The following is a 12,915-nucleotide window of genomic DNA, read 5'->3' on the forward strand; positions in this document are numbered from 1 at the left end:
TCCACCTCCCGCGCCCGGGGGACGGAGGGGTCCCGGGCACCGGGCCCTTCACCGCGGCCTCCTCCGACTCTGGACAGCTCCCGCGGGAGGGGCGCTCCAGGACCCGGGTCATTCCCAGGCCACGGGTACTCCAGGCCAACGCAAACACTGCAGCTCCTCCTTTCCCGTCAATCGGCCCAGAGGCCACGGTGCACACCTCACGGTCACATCCACGGCACCCTGACCACCAGGCTCTCCCGTGCCTGGGGCACGGGAGAAGCCAGAAGTACCGCAAACACGCACGCACGCGCGCGCGCGCGCACACACACTCACATCTCCTCTCTCACACACACCACAAAGATGCGCGGAAACACCCTTGGGGTCTCGCAAAACGCACGCTCGCACTCCTTCCCATGATCTCACGGGCGCGCGCGTACACACACACTCACACTCACACGCACACTCGGCGTCCCCCGGAAAGAAGAGAGATCCCGGCTGGATGTCACCCTTTCGGTCCTCGGGACGTGGACTACACGCTCCACTCACCTGTGCAGGTGAATGAAGGACGTCTGTCTCTACTGCCCTCTGATTGCCCAAGGGCAGAAGGGTGCACCTGTCATCCAGGCGGACCTCTCTCCCTGCTCTCAGTGCAGCTTCAAGCCTTAGGGACCATTTCGGCTCTCTGCCCTGCAAACCGCAGGGGCTGCCTCTCCCCAGGAGTCTGGCCTGAGAAGCTCACCACCTCATTCTTGCCAGGACAGCAGTGGATATTCCGTCCCACCCGGGGAAAGCAACACCCCGGCCCCCTCGCAACAAATGCCTCCCCCCTTCAACACACACCACCACCATCACCACCACCACCACCGGGCTCCAGGCCTCGAGGGTCCTTCCGGTCCTTTCCCACCTGTCACTCCTACCAATCCTTTCTGAAGGACACAAACCCTGCTCACGTGGGAGACTCACGCCCAAGGGCTAAGGGCTGGGCCGCGCCTACACATAAGGGGAGAAAGGACCGGCACCCGAGGGGCCCCGTTCTTTGATCTCGGAGCCCAGCGTTCGGGAAAGGGATGTCATCTCTGCAAGACATCCCCGCACGGGCCCAGAAGGACGTGCTCCGATGCCACGGGTCCAGGCCCTCAGCTTCGGGCCACCCCGGGCGCCCACTCGAAGGAACTAGGGCGGCCGGTGGGTGCGGGAAGGCGCCGAGCGGCCGCCGCTCCACTCGGGTGGGCCCGCGGGCCCGCGCTCCACTCCTCTGACGGGAGCCTCACCCGGATCCGCCTCCAGTCCAGAGGGTCTTCCCGGACACTCTCCCCTGCCCGGCCCCGCAAGCCGGCTGCTGGCAGACAGTTCGGCCCCCCCAACCCCGCGCTACCCCCGCGGCCGCCAACCCCGCCACTCCGCCGTCCAGTCCTGCCCTGCCACGCGAAACCCCAGTCTCCACTCTCCGAGGTCGGCCACCCACTCTAGGGATTCCCTCCTGGCCACAAAGTAAAGGCCTGAGCACCCTCAGAGCCGCAGGTGGGAGCCACGGAAGACCGCCAAGGCGGGATGCGCCGCCTCGCCAAGGAAGGGCCTGGCTCCCAAGTTGCGACGGCCGGGGTGGCGCCGAGGGAGGGTAACGCGGGGGCCCCCGATCTCAGGGGCCCTGGGCCTGGGTTGGCGGTCCGTTGCCCAACCAGTGTCTGTGCACGGGCCCCACCGTATCCCGACAGCGCCCACGCTGGGAATGGCGACAGTGGCGATGGATACCCCTGGCCGGGGGCCCGCTCAGCCCTCAAGGACCTCCTGCCGCCCCGTCACGCCCACCTGGCCCACCTAGAGTCAGGAGTAGGCCAGCCGAAGCCCGGCTCCCCGGCCTCGGGCCGGGGTGACCCACTCGCTCCCCTCCGGGTAGGCACCCCACACGGCAAGCAGGCCAGTCGACCCTTGACGAATGCCATGCTCTGCGGAGGTGGCAGTTGGCGCCGGGCTCTCGCCCAAGACTCCGGGGTGGATACCGAGGTGGTGCAGGGGGTGGGGGCTTTGGTGGTTAAAGGGGGTGGGGTTGGGGGGGTGGCATCGGCCAGCAAGGAGGTGAGCGAGTAGCGACGGAGGCCTCTAGCGCCACTACCAACGCCCCAGCCCACCCGAACCACCCCACCCCGCCAAACACGGAGCGCACACACCTTTCCGGACCCTGACTTGGTGTGAGCCAACTGGCTGCCTTGGGAAGTTGCTGGGGGAATAGGGGGTAGCGGGGGTCTGTGGGCATGGTGCGGCGGGGCGGGGGAGGGGGGGGATGGTGGGCGGGGGGGGGGTGGGTGGAGGTCCTGGGAGGGGAGAGAGGGGAGGGTCGGGGGGTGATGGGTGAGGGGGGAGGGCTGAAGCTGAGGGACCAGGGACAGGCGGTGGGGTGGGGGCGGGGAACGTGTGAGGACCCCCAGGAGCAGGCAAGGCTCACCGGGCCCCGGACCTTCTTTCACAGGTACTTGGGCTATGGGGAGAGCCTGGGTCTCCGCTACGGGTGGCCCTGGTGTTCAAGAGCCTGAGCCTCCTTTCGGGCACCGTCCCGGCGGGCACCTGACTGTGGGTGCACCGGGGCAAAGGGGGCTGGGCCCGCTGCCCGGCCCTTTCTGCAGACTCTGCATGCCGGTCCCTTGATGCCCGGCTGCGAAGCACGTGTGGCAGTGGGAGGCGGAGCCGGGGACCTGCGTCGTCGTCATTGCCCTGAAGACTCTGGAGCCATGTTGCAGAAGGTGGCCCAGAAAGCGAGCTGCGCCGATGCAGAGGCTACCCCTTGAGTCGGGGAGCGCTGGGGTAGGCCTTTCTGGCCAGACTAGGGGAAGCCCCGGGAGACGGCACTGCCGCTGCCCTGTGTGTGTCACCGCAACCGCTTGTTGGGCCCCAGCCTGGCTCTGGTGGTACTGGGGGTGGGGCGGACGAGGGGGCGGGGCGGAGGAGGCCGTTGCTGCCGTTGCTGCCGTTGCTGCCGCTGCTGCTTCCACTTGGGCTGGCCCCAGGACCGGCCTGTCCCTTCTGGACTGGGCTCCCGGCCGGACAGCACCACCCTCGCGACCCACGCCCCCGCCCCTCCTCCGGAGACCACCTCCAGACCCCATGACACCGGGTGACCAAGCAGCACACCTGATCCCCGAACGGTTTCACAGGGACATCGGGGTCCCGCCTCCACGCCCACCGCCAATGGCGGCGGCCTCCCAGTGCCCCTGCCCGTGGCCCGGCCGCTCTTGGCGGGGCTTGCAGGGCCCTGGGTCCGGACAAGCCCATGCTGCCCTTGCTCCTAGGGGAAGGGCCAGGCCGCCACAGGCCCAGTGCCCCCGGCCCGCAGCCCTCCCCCCCGCCCCCGCACGGGATTTCCTTGCCCTGCGGGGTAGGCTTCTCCCGCTCCACTCCGCCCAAACATGGCGGCCGCCTTGGCATCCCCGTGCCCGACCCGCAGGGCATCCGGACCCCGCGCTCGGCCCCGCCAGCCGTCCCTGGAGTCTCCCAGGTTGCCGCGGCGGTGGGGGCGGGGCACTACGCATGCGTGGGCCTTTGTCGGGGGGGGGGGGGGCGCAGGAGACAGACCCCCGCACCCCCGCTCCCATCCCGCCTGCGCCTCGCCTCACGGGGACGCCGCTTTGCGGGCTCACGGGATCCCCAACGAGTTCCGCTTGATGGCAGTAGAGCACCACGTATGCCAAGCGGCCCTTCCTCCTGGGCCTCTCCCTCCGCCCTTTGCCAAAGAAAAAAGGCCAAGCCCTGTCCACCCTGGCTCCAACATGGCGGCCCCCATGTTTCTCCTCCTCTGGCTCTCGTGGGCGGAGCTCGTGAGGTTACGGGGAGCGGGGAGCGCCTCGCTCCTCTCTAGCTCCCCTTGACCGGCCTGGCATGCCAAACCCAAGGGCGAGGCTCAGCGAGCCCCAGCCAGGGTCTCCGAGGCTCCCGGCAGTGGCCTCGAACCCATCCGGGGCTCCATCTTGGCCCGCGCGGGAGACACGCTCTTCTGGTGCCGGGCCCAGAACCCCAGCCACGCCCCGCCGGTCCCTGCCCCAGCCTCAGTCAGGACTCCCCGAGAGGCCAGCCTCACCCCGAGGCCTCCGAGCGCCCAGGAACAAAGGACAGCGGCGGCGGCGCGGCCCGCGGGCACCCGCCGAGGGGTCAACAGTGAGGTCCACCTCCCGCGCCCGGGGGACGGAGGGGTCCCGGGCACCGGGCCCTTCACCGCGGCCTCCTCCGACTCTGGACAGCTCCCGCGGGAGGGGCGCTCCAGGACCCGGGTCATTCCCAGGCCACGGGTACTCCAGGCCAACGCAAACACTGCAGCTCCTCCTTTCCCGTCAATCGGCCCAGAGGCCACGGTGCACACCTCACGGTCACATCCACGGCACCCTGACCACCAGGCTCTCCCGTGCCTGGGGCACGGGAGAAGCCAGAAGTACCGCAAACACGCACGCACGCGCGCGCGCGCACACACACTCACATCTCCTCTCTCACACACACCACAAAGATGCGCGGAAACACCCTTGGGGTCTCGCAAAACGCACGCTCGCACTCCTTCCCATGATCTCACGGGCGCGCGCGTACACACACACTCACACTCACACGCACACTCGGCGTCCCCCGGAAAGAAGAGAGATCCCGGCTGGATGTCACCCTTTCGGTCCTCGGGACGTGGACTACACGCTCCACTCACCTGTGCAGGTGAATGAAGGACGTCTGTCTCTACTGCCCTCTGATTGCCCAAGGGCAGAAGGGTGCACCTGTCATCCAGGCGGACCTCTCTCCCTGCTCTCAGTGCAGCTTCAAGCCTTAGGGACCATTTCGGCTCTCTGCCCTGCAAACCGCAGGGGCTGCCTCTCCCCAGGAGTCTGGCCTGAGAAGCTCACCACCTCATTCTTGCCAGGACAGCAGTGGATATTCCGTCCCACCCGGGGAAAGCAACACCCCGGCCCCCTCGCAACAAATGCCTCCCCCCTTCAACACACACCACCACCATCACCACCACCACCACCGGGCTCCAGGCCTCGAGGGTCCTTCCGGTCCTTTCCCACCTGTCACTCCTACCAATCCTTTCTGAAGGACACAAACCCTGCTCACGTGGGAGACTCACGCCCAAGGGCTAAGGGCTGGGGGCCGCGCCTACACATAAGGGGAGAAAGGACCGGCACCCGAGGGGCCCCGTTCTTTGATCTCGGAGCCCAGCGTTCGGGAAAGGGATGTCATCTCTGCAAGACATCCCCGCACGGGCCCAGAAGGACGTGCTCCGATGCCACGGGTCCAGGCCCTCAGCATCGGGCCACCCCGGGCGCCCACTCGAAGGAACTAGGGCGGCCGGTGGGTGCGGGAAGGCGCCGAGCGGCCGCCGCTCCACTCGGGTGGGCCCGCGGGCCCGCGCTCCACTCCTCTGACGGGAGCCTCACCCGGATCCGCCTCCAGTCCAGAGGGTCTTCCCGGACACTCTCCCCTGCCCGGCCCCGCAAGCCGGCTGCTGGCAGACAGTTCGGCCCCCCCAACCCCGCGCTACCCCCGCGGCCGCCAACCCCGCCACTCCGCCGTCCAGTCCTGCCCTGCCACGCGAAACCCCAGTCTCCACTCTCCGAGGTCGGCCACCCACTCTAGGGATTCCCTCCTGGCCTCAAAGTCAAGCCGTGAACACCATTCTAAGCATAGTAACTGAGCACCCTGGAGCTCCATAAGGTAAACCAGATCAATGTTCCTGGCTGCGGCCACAAACTTATGAGAGGCTACATATTTTCGAAGCGTCTTCTGCAGAAATCACCTTGCAGGTTAAGTTGATGGCACCCACCCTCTTTTTGGTTTTGGTAGTGAATCATCTTTTCAGGGCTTTGGAAGGCTCCCTGATAGTAATCTTGAAGTCTTTAGGGAGAGTTTTGTCAGGAATTATCTAGTATATATCATAGTCATATTGGGATTTATTAGTGGTTAGGGTCATTTTCATTTCCTTATTTTACTCAAGGTCTGAATTTAGTATATTTTCCTCTTTTTCACTTTTAAAAGCCTACTTTTTAGCCAATAGTAAATGTGCATGTCCCCTTTAAATGTTGTATGTGGTAGCCTTGGCGACTTAGTCAGTGAAGTTTCTCCTTTCAGCTCAGGTCATGATCCAAGGGTCCTGGGATCCAGTGTGCATCAGACTTCCTTCTCAGCAGCTCGTCTGTTTTTCTGACATTCCCCCTGCTTGCATGTGCTCTCTCTCCCTCTGCCAAATAAATAAAATCTTAAAAGAAAATATGTGTGTGTTTATATACGTTTGTAAAAATTTTATCAATTAGTTTTAATACTATTTAACTGTTTAAAATCATAGAGCCAATAGTACCATTTGAAAACTTTGAAGTAGCGCATTTATCAGTGATTACTTTTAAATATATATATATATACATATATATCTTAAAGATTTTATTTATTTACTTAGAGAGAGAGTGAGAGAGCATGAGAGGCGAGAAGTTCTGAGGGAGAAGGTGACTCCCCGTGTAGCTGGGATCCTGATGAAGCAGAACTAGATCCCAGATTCTGGTATCATAACCTGAGCTGAAGGCTGTTGCTTAACCAACTGAGCCACCCACAGTACCCCTAGGACTTTATTTATTTGACAGAGAGAGAGCCCAAGCAGGGGGAGAGGCAAAGGGAGACGAAGATCCCCATGGAGCATGGAACCTAGAGGCTGATGCAGAGCTGGATCCCAGGACGCTGGGATCATGACCCCAACCAAAGTAGATACTTCACCGACTGAGCATCCAGCCTCCCATGTTACCTTCTATTTAGCAGCGAATATATCTCTTTCACTAGTCCACAAAATACAAGCACAATAGAAGTGTATTAAGGTTTGGGGATTTTTTTTAATCCCCTTTAATGTCTAGGTCATAGGTTCCGGTTAAAATCCCTCTTGTTATGTATTAATAAGGGGATCTGCATTTTTTCAGTATGAACCAATATATTCAACTCCTACAGTCAAATCAAATTCTGTTGACCACATTACTTTTCCTTCATAATCTATTTGGTCCCCTTTTCTGTCATTCTAGTCTATTCTAAATTCCTCCTGTTTAAGAATTTACCTGGGACCTCTAGCATGTGGTCTACATTGTCTTTCTTCATCATATCCTGTTGTTAATTTTGGTGAAAATGACATACTGAGAACATCTTGCTCAGAACTGGTAGGGACCATGAGTTCATTTCCAACAGGAACTTGTTGCTAATTTAATAAATAAGTTCATAGCACTTGTCCCTACTTTATATTAACTTTCAAAATTTTTAGTCCTCAAAGTGTATAAAAAGAGATTTAGTTTTCAGTCCACCTCCAATGAAGTGTTAAAAATGTAGTGACATTTTAACTGTGCAAGAATGAATATTATAATCTTCCAAACCAAAAGCCAACTGACAGATTGGGAGAAGCTATTTGTAAATGATACATCAGATAAAGGGCTAGTATCCAAAAATCTATAAAGAACCTATCAAATTCAACATCCAAAGAACAAATAATCCAATCAAGAAAGGTATAGAAGACATGAACAGATATTTCTCCAAAGAAGACATCCAAATGGCCAACAGACACATGCAAAAAAGCTCAACATCACTTGGTCTCATGGAAACACAAATCAAAACCACAATGAGATACCACCTCACACCATTCAGAATGGCTAAAATTAACAGATCAGGAAATGACAGATGCTGGCAAGGATGCGGAGAAAGGGGAACCCTCCTACACTGTTGGTGGAAATGCAAGCTGGTGCAACCACTCTGGTATGGAGGTACCTCAAAAAGTTGAAAATAGAGCTACCCTATAGCCCAGCAGTCACACTACTAGTTATTTACCCCAAAGATACAAATGTAGTGAGTGATCCAAAGGGGCACTTGCACACCGATGTTTATAGGAGCAATGTCCAAGAACAGCCAAACTATGGAAAGAGCCTAGATGTCCATCGACAGATGGAGGGATATACAATGCAATATTACACAGCCATAAAAAAAAAAAAATCTTGCCATCTGCATGACATAGATGGAACTAGAGGGTACTATGCTAAGCGAAATAATCAGAAAAATGTCATTATCATATGATCTCACTGATACGTGGAATTTAAGAAACAAGGCAGAGGATCTTAGGGGAAGAGAGAAACAACATGAAGTCCGACAGGGAGGCAAACCAGAAGAGACTTTTAATTACAGGAAACAAACTAAGGGTTGCTGGGTGGGAGGGGGGTAGAGGGATGGGGTAACTGGGCTATGGACATTGGGGAAGGTATATGTAATAATGAGCACTGGTATTTTATAAGACTGATGAATCACAGCCCTGTACGCCTAAAACAAATAAATACAAGTAATACATTTTATATTTTAGTTGAAATTAAATAAAATTTTAAAAATAGAATATTATATAAGCCCAAACATTTGAAAGACATTAATATATAACTTTTTAAAAATTTTTTGTTTATTTATTTGACAGAGATCACAAGTAGGCAGAGAGGCGGGGGATGGGGGGACAGGCTCCCTGCTGAACAGAAAGCCCATTGCGGGGCTGGATCCCAGGACCCTGAGATCTGACCTAAGCCGAAGAGAGATGCTTAATCCACTGAGCCATCCAGGTGCCCTAATTTATAACTGCCCCCCCACAACCTTACCCAACCAGTGCTAAGAAATCTGATCCTCAGAGGGGTATGCTTCAAAAGTTTTAACCTTTTGAAGGGTTAATTATATTATGGAGAATATACCATTCCCTGATATTGAGAAAGTTAACAACTATCTTGGTTACCAAAGGTTTACTGATTTGTAAAAGCCAATTCCATGAATAAATGGCTAGTTAAAAATAAAGTAGAAAGGACTTTAACATACCAATAATCAAAGATTACATGCTTAGGCATAAACTAAAAGTTACATGAAAATCTACTCAAGGGTAACCTTAAAATTCCTGAATGATGGAATTTCTTACTCTTCTTTTTAAGAAGAGTAAAGTTGTACCATATTTTTGAATAAGGAGACTTTACCTGATGAACATTTCAATTTTTCATCAATTTTTCATCAGTAAACTCATCAATCTATTCTTCTTTTAAAAGAGATTATTTATTTATTTGACTGAGAGAGAGAGAGAAAACTAGCAGGGGAAGAGGCAGAGGGAGAGGGAGAAGCAGGCTCCCTGCTTGAGCCTGATGCTGGGTTCATCCCAGGACCCTGGGATCAGGACCTTAGCCAAAGGCTTAATGGACTGAGTTACCCAGGCACCAGTCATCAATCTATTCTAATGCTAAGAAAAATACAAAAGACTTTTTAATGTTTCGTTGTTTGTTTTCATTGTTTATAAGGGAAAATACAACAGGCAAGAATATTTTGGAGAGTTATGACAATTGACAGTCATGTCAATTTTGAGAACTGGTCTTGCCACATGTGAGACTATATAGTAGAACACAAAATCCACGAAGAGACCTGAAGTCACACAAAAATTTAGAATAGAAGGCAGGGGGCGCCTGGGTGGCTCAGTGAGTTAAGCCACTGCCTTCATGCTCAGGTCATGATCCCAGTGTCCTGGGATGGAGTTCCACATTGGGCTCCTTACTCATCCGGGAGCCTGCTTCTCTCTCTGCCTCTCCCTACCACTTCACCTGCTTGTGCACTCTCTCTCTCTCTCTCTGACAAAAAAATAAATAAAATCTTAAAAAAAAAAAAAAGATATTTAGAATAGAAGGCAGCCTCCCAAATCAGTAAGAGTGGTGTGCCTTGGGATAAAAGGGTAGCCATCTACAACAGGCTGTTGGTTTCACAAGGCTCACGATAAACCAGGATAAACTCTACATGGAACTCCAGAAGTCCTAGAGGAAATAATGTGCACCTTCCCTTATAACCCTGGAGCAGGAAAAGACTTTGGTACCTTTGACTTAGAAGTCCATTGAAAGGGGCACCTTGGTGGCTCAGTGGGTTAAACCTCTGCCTTCAGCTCAGATCATGATCTCAGGGTCCTGGGACCGAGCTCCACATGGGCTCTCTGCTCAGTGGGGAGACTGCTTCCCCCTCTCTCTCTGCTTGCCTCTCTGCCTACTTGTGATCTCTCTGTTAAATAAATAAATAAATAAATAATTTTTTTTAAAAAGTTCATTGAAAAAAATGGGTAAATGTGAATACACAATGTTAAAGAAAAACCACAATCAAAATTAGAAAAGCAAGGGCGCCTGAGTGGCTCAGTCGTTAAGCATCTGCCTTTGGTTCCGGTCATGATTCCAGACTCCTGGGATGGAGCCCCACATGGGGATCCCTGCTTAGTGGGAAGCCTTCTTCTCCCTCTCCTACTCCCCCTGCTTGTGTTCTCTCTCTCTCTCTCTCTCTTGCTGTCTCTCTGTCAAATAAATAAAATCTTAAAAAATTAGAAAAGCTGTGCGAGTAGTCTTTTTTTTTTTTTTTAAATATTTATTTGTTTATTTGACAGCTAGAGAGAGAGCACAAGTAAGCAGAGTGGCAGGGAGAGGGGCAGAGAGAGAAGCAGGCTCTCTGCTGAGAGCCTGACGCGGGGCTCCATCCCAGGACCCCAGAATCATGACCCGAGCTGAAGGCAGCCTCTTAACCAACTGAGCCACGCGGGCGCCCCAGTAGTCTTCTTAATATACAGCATGAACTTCTATCATTTAAGAGGTAGATTAACAACTAGCAAACAGGAAATGACATTAACAGTTCTCAAAAACAAACAAGACTCTTAAATTTACAAAATAATTCTTCAGGCACTCCTATAAGGGCAACAGAAACAGAAACTACACTTCTGTATAATTTCTTCCATATTATTAGTTCCCAACTAAGACCTGCCCATCTGAGGGGACTAGTATTTAATTACCTGCCATTTCCAGATCTCCCCTGGGTCTGCATTGTTTCAAAGGGCCCAAAGTCCCCTTTACCCATGAAATGGTCAGAGTGCCCCTTGTAGACAAAATGCTGCCCTTTGTATGAAAATCCCTGATTTATCTCAATTGCCTTCCCTTGTCATCCCAATTTCTCTGCAGAAGTAATTCGAATTTTTCAATTTTGGAAATAAGGCCAATCCTCAGCCGCACTATCAGCAACAAGCAAACAGTGTGTGCCCACCAACCCCTGCCCCAGCCTTATCGGTGGGGTCTAAAAGTAACTACGTGAATTGTTTTCCTTTTGGCCTTTTAAAATCCACCTGTGACTTGTTTACCTCACTCATAGTTTCTATTACCATTACCTTTTATTATCTTTACTAACCTGACACTATTTCTTTCATTAATAGACGGCATCTTCCTTTCGGATAACCCCCATTTCACAAAACTGTAACTCGATTAAAACAGTAAACTACCAGCGTTTCCATCACTTGGGGAGAGTCCCTGCAGATTTGGGGGCGTTTTTCTTCCACGTGGCTAAATGCACACGTGGAAATGGAGCTATAGTTTTGTTTGTTGTTTTAGGTCAAAAATTCATTCAAGGAAATACTACTTCTCTCGGGGTACATTCGGAGGAGCCCTCCATCCAAACCAACCAAGCGGAACCTCCTGCGGCCACGCAGATGGGGAGGAAGGGCAGGGGAGAGAGGGGAAGGAGGAACCCTGGAATCCGCGGGCCCACCCGCAGCCACAGGGAGACGCTCCCGGGCCCACCCGCCGGCCGCGGAGGCCCCAGCGGCGCTGCGACGACGCTCGCCCTCCTCCCTGCGCCCGGGCACAGAACTGAGGCGGCGGTACCATCCCGGCGCTCACGCACGACCAGCCTCGCCCCAAAGCCGCACCCCGGCCCGCCTCGGCCACCCGCCCCTGCCCTTTCAAGCCGCCTGGGCTGCCTGCCACCGCCGGCCCAGGTCGCACAACGGGCACGGGCTGCCTACACGCTGGGGGACAAGGAAGGTCCTCGGGCCCGGAAGGGCCACCCAAACCCGGCCCCCAGCCCCCAGCCCCGGGTCCCCTCCCGGCCGAGAAAGGAAAGAAGACAAAGGCCAAGGGGCCCACCTGGCGGAGGCAGCACGCCGTCAGCAAAGACCCAGTTGTACCCCGTACGGCAGTCTTGGGGTACCTCGGGGCCACCGTCGCATCTCTAGTCCCGAATAGGAAGCCACTACTTGCACTCAAACTTGAGCGTCGCTTCATTGTTCCTGGGAGCAGGTGAGAGTTGAGATACTCGGGCAGCGCCGGGAGCCAGAGAAATCCAGCGTCCACCCTGCCAGCCCCGCCCAGCGGCGAGGTGGGGCGTCTTCCGCAGGTGCCGCGCACTAGAGGGGGCGGGCAGAGGCGCGCGTGAGAAAGTCGGAGGGGAGACCCGCCTAATGCCATTTGCAAAGGAGATCCGATTTTGACCCCTTGCAGGGTCCCTGCCAGCTAGAAAGTAAGTAAATGAGGAATGTGCTAGTACAAAGAACGAGGAATTTACCGTTCAGCAGTCGCAAAACTGCTTAGAGGGAAAAGAAATTTAAATAAATACACTTCCAGACGATGTTACAAGTTTGCATCATTCATCTCCTTAGGTGAGAGTCGGGATCCGAAAAGCTGGCACTCCTTCCGCCTCGTCATCTCCCTCCCGCCCTTTGCCAAGGACCTGCTAGGGAGCCAGCACTTCTTACGTGGGTAGGGGCTGCTGCAGGTGGTGTCCACACGGCCTAGGTGGATGGGGATGTGCTGGGTCTGAAGGAATCACAGCGACTGGCAGGTTTCTTCTGCCTGACCGGTGCCTTGGTTCATTCCTTCGTAAGTATTGAAGGGGAAACAGGTGACTCTTGCAAAAGAATGCTCCCTTAATGGGGACGCGTGTTGATGACTAGCAGAAAAGGAACCTAACAGGTGATGCTGCCCCTCAGAGATGAGGGCTGTTACTTTGGTGTGTGAATCCTCCAGCAGGCAGTTCCCTAAGGACAGAGGGAGGCCAGGATGCGAGAGAGGAGATGCATATAAAAAATCTTTTAAAACAGTCATGTAAGGAGCTCCCTATGCCCATGGGTAAGCTCAGCTATTGGGGTAATAA

General features: G+C 54.8%; 1 protein-coding gene across 1 annotated transcript; it reads left to right on the forward strand.

Annotated features, from left to right (window-relative positions):
• The first annotated feature begins 3,244 nt into the window (after positions 1 to 3,244).
• On the forward strand, positions 3,245 to 12,008 carry LOC101673674 (basic proline-rich protein-like). Its single transcript, XM_045068285.1, has 4 exons — positions 3,245 to 3,505; positions 3,864 to 4,396; positions 4,809 to 5,562; positions 11,376 to 12,008. Exons 1-4 carry the CDS (start codon positions 3,245 to 3,247, stop codon positions 12,006 to 12,008), a joined length of 2,181 nt encoding a protein of 726 aa, XP_044924220.1.
• The last annotated feature ends 907 nt before the right edge of the window (positions 12,009 to 12,915 follow it).

This window comes from Mustela putorius, unplaced genomic scaffold (genome assembly GCF_011764305.1).
Source record: "Mustela putorius furo isolate JIRA1106 unplaced genomic scaffold, ASM1176430v1.1 tig00003901_pilon_pilon_pilon, whole genome shotgun sequence".
NCBI classification, from domain to species: domain Eukaryota; kingdom Metazoa; phylum Chordata; class Mammalia; order Carnivora; family Mustelidae; genus Mustela; species Mustela putorius.